The sequence below is a fragment of the Trypanosoma rangeli genome (assembly GCF_003719475.1).
Source record: "Trypanosoma rangeli strain AM80 chromosome Unknown Tra_15.4_contig_00376, whole genome shotgun sequence".
Taxonomy (NCBI): Eukaryota; Euglenozoa; class Kinetoplastea; order Trypanosomatida; family Trypanosomatidae; genus Trypanosoma; species Trypanosoma rangeli.
In genome coordinates, this window is record NW_021706117.1 from 5,315 (window position 1) to 7,584 (window position 2,270).

Genomic DNA, 2,270 nt, shown 5'->3' on the forward strand with positions numbered 1-2,270 from the left:
GTTGCCCCACGACATCGGCTCCTCCATCCCCTACACGGCCTTGTAGTAGCCGAGGTCCTCAAACGCCGCCATCGTCAGTGCAGTGTAGTATCCGGCAACTGTTGCACCAAACGGACTCATCAACTCGTCCTTCGCGTTGCGCACCGACCACACATATGCCCCTTCACAATCGCGCAGCTCCATGCTCGGGATGGTGTCGCAGCCGTAGTGCAGCTTCGCCTTTCTCAAAGTCACAGGTGACTTCACCACCGTCACGGGAGAGGTGCCGCCGCACACACCAGTCACGTTCAACAGCATGTCGTGCTTCTTCATCTATTCCATGCTGAAGCCAAGAGTAAGGGCAATCGCATGCTCCACTGTGAACCGGGGCACAACCAACGGAATCTTCATGCGCTGAACGAGCAAACGCTCCGCGTGCAGTGTGACGGCCACATAAAAAATCTCATCCACCAGGGTTTTTCTCATATCCGAAGTCAAAACATCCTCCTTCGTGCACGATGAATTCTTTCCTCCGAAGTCTGGTTTCCTTTCCCCTTCTTCCATGCAGTGCTTACTGGGGTCCGTCAAATCCTCCGTGGACACCGCGATGCGGATGGGCACCCAACCACTGTTGCCCTCCCCTGCTGTGGCGACGGTGTACGCCTGCGTCGCGTCCTGCCCCTTGCGCGGCAGCTCACGCACCATCGCGGTCGGCGGCCGGCCGCTCTCCCACAACACCTCGTCGAAGGCACGGCGGTGCGCAGCGGCGAGGCACCCACCGGCGCCGTACATTAACAGCAGTAGGAACACCGCCAGTGAGAGAAACGGCGTGGCGTGAAGTCGACGGCACATGGCGTGAGGTGAGTTTGTGTTGGGTTGTTGAGAATAGTAGCAGCAGCAAGTGCCTTGCCTATATGAGGCGGAAAGAGAAAAGATGAAAACAAAGCACAGTATCAAACTGCACTTAGGGAGGCACAGACGGCACGTGCATTTCTACACGAAGGCAACGCCTTCGAGGCATTCTCATGCGGACAGTCTCAGCGGGGTTCTCCGTTGTGTAGGCAGACTAAACCCCACTATCGACATCTCAGCGGCCAAGGTGGGGACACACCTGTTGCGGGCCCACAGCGTGTCGTCGTTCTGCGCGGTGCCAGCCAAAATCCCCGCAGCGTCCCTTTACGCAGATCGCCTTTTTTGCGTTCATGCTACTTCCCCTGCGTAAGACACGTGGCGGTCCCACATCTTGCGTGCCAGCTGCATGTTGTCAGCATGTGGCAGTCCTGCCTCTACCGCAACTTCTCACAAGGGAGATTGGCCATACCGCAGTCTCAACAGGCGAGCAATTCCGCACGGCCAAAACCCCGACAAACCAAAGCCACTTGCTTGACTGAGGAACCTTCTGCGTCAAACTCAAAAGGGAAAAAGAAACCGTTCTCGTCGCACAGCATCGTGTTGCATGCAAGATGCCTCCCCTTAGTGGGTCCCGCAACGTTCCACTGCAATCCCCGTAAACAGGACAGGAGGTTCTCTTCCACATCGTCATTAAGCAACGGCACGGTGCTGGCGGCACCGCCGACAGCGGGCGTCAAGAAACGCGCATTCTCTCGTGTCACGCAAACGGATCTTTATTTTCACTAATGGCGAGTGCTTTCACCACTGTCTCTCCTGCAGACTCTATTTCTTCTCATGGTCACCATCACTGTCACATTATGTTTCTGCTGAAACACCGACACCACATTTTTTTTCAGTACCAGCTGCCTTCAAACAAGAACATGTTTCTTGAGAACTACCGCTCAATCGAGCAAGTGGGCAAACAAGGAGGAAATCAATAAACACTCGGTCCACGCTGGCTGTCGAACACAACAAACGGTTGCTTCTCCTCAAAACAAACAATATAATATATATATATTATATGTATCAAATTGTTTGCGCCCATTTGAACATCTATTCCATTGTGTTAATTACAGAGTAACGGTCTCTTGGGCCTCTTTCCCTCCCTAACGGACCAAGACCCGCAAGGAGGCGAGTCCAGCAGAGAAGGGGTTAAAATAAGAACCCATGATAAAAAAAAAAAACATTACCCGTTGCCCGAGGCCCACCTGTGACCTATTCCTGGCTCACCGAACTGACGTAAAAACAATCAAACAAACCAATAATAATTCACTGGAAAAAAAGTGATAGACGGGCCCTCAACCTTCCAAAACGTCTTTACGGATAACCTTAGCATAGGTTGGTTTGGGTCCAACGCCCCGTGGTTTATGAGCCCATCGCGCTTCCACCTCGCCACGGTA

General features: G+C 53.3%; 1 protein-coding gene across 1 annotated transcript, besides 1 other annotated feature; it reads right to left on the reverse strand.

The window, feature by feature from the left end:
- Nucleotides 1–312: 312 nt before the first annotated feature.
- On the reverse strand, nucleotides 313–831 carry TraAM80_08114 (surface protease GP63; the record flags this gene model as incomplete). The annotated part of the gene is made up of 1 exon (XM_029384874.1): nucleotides 313–831. One exon carries the CDS (start codon nucleotides 829–831, stop codon nucleotides 313–315), a length of 519 nt encoding a protein of 172 aa, XP_029235310.1.
- Nucleotides 832–1,871: 1,040 nt separating this feature from the next.
- Nucleotides 1,872–1,897: a microsatellite.
- Nucleotides 1,898–2,270: the final 373 nt, after the last annotated feature.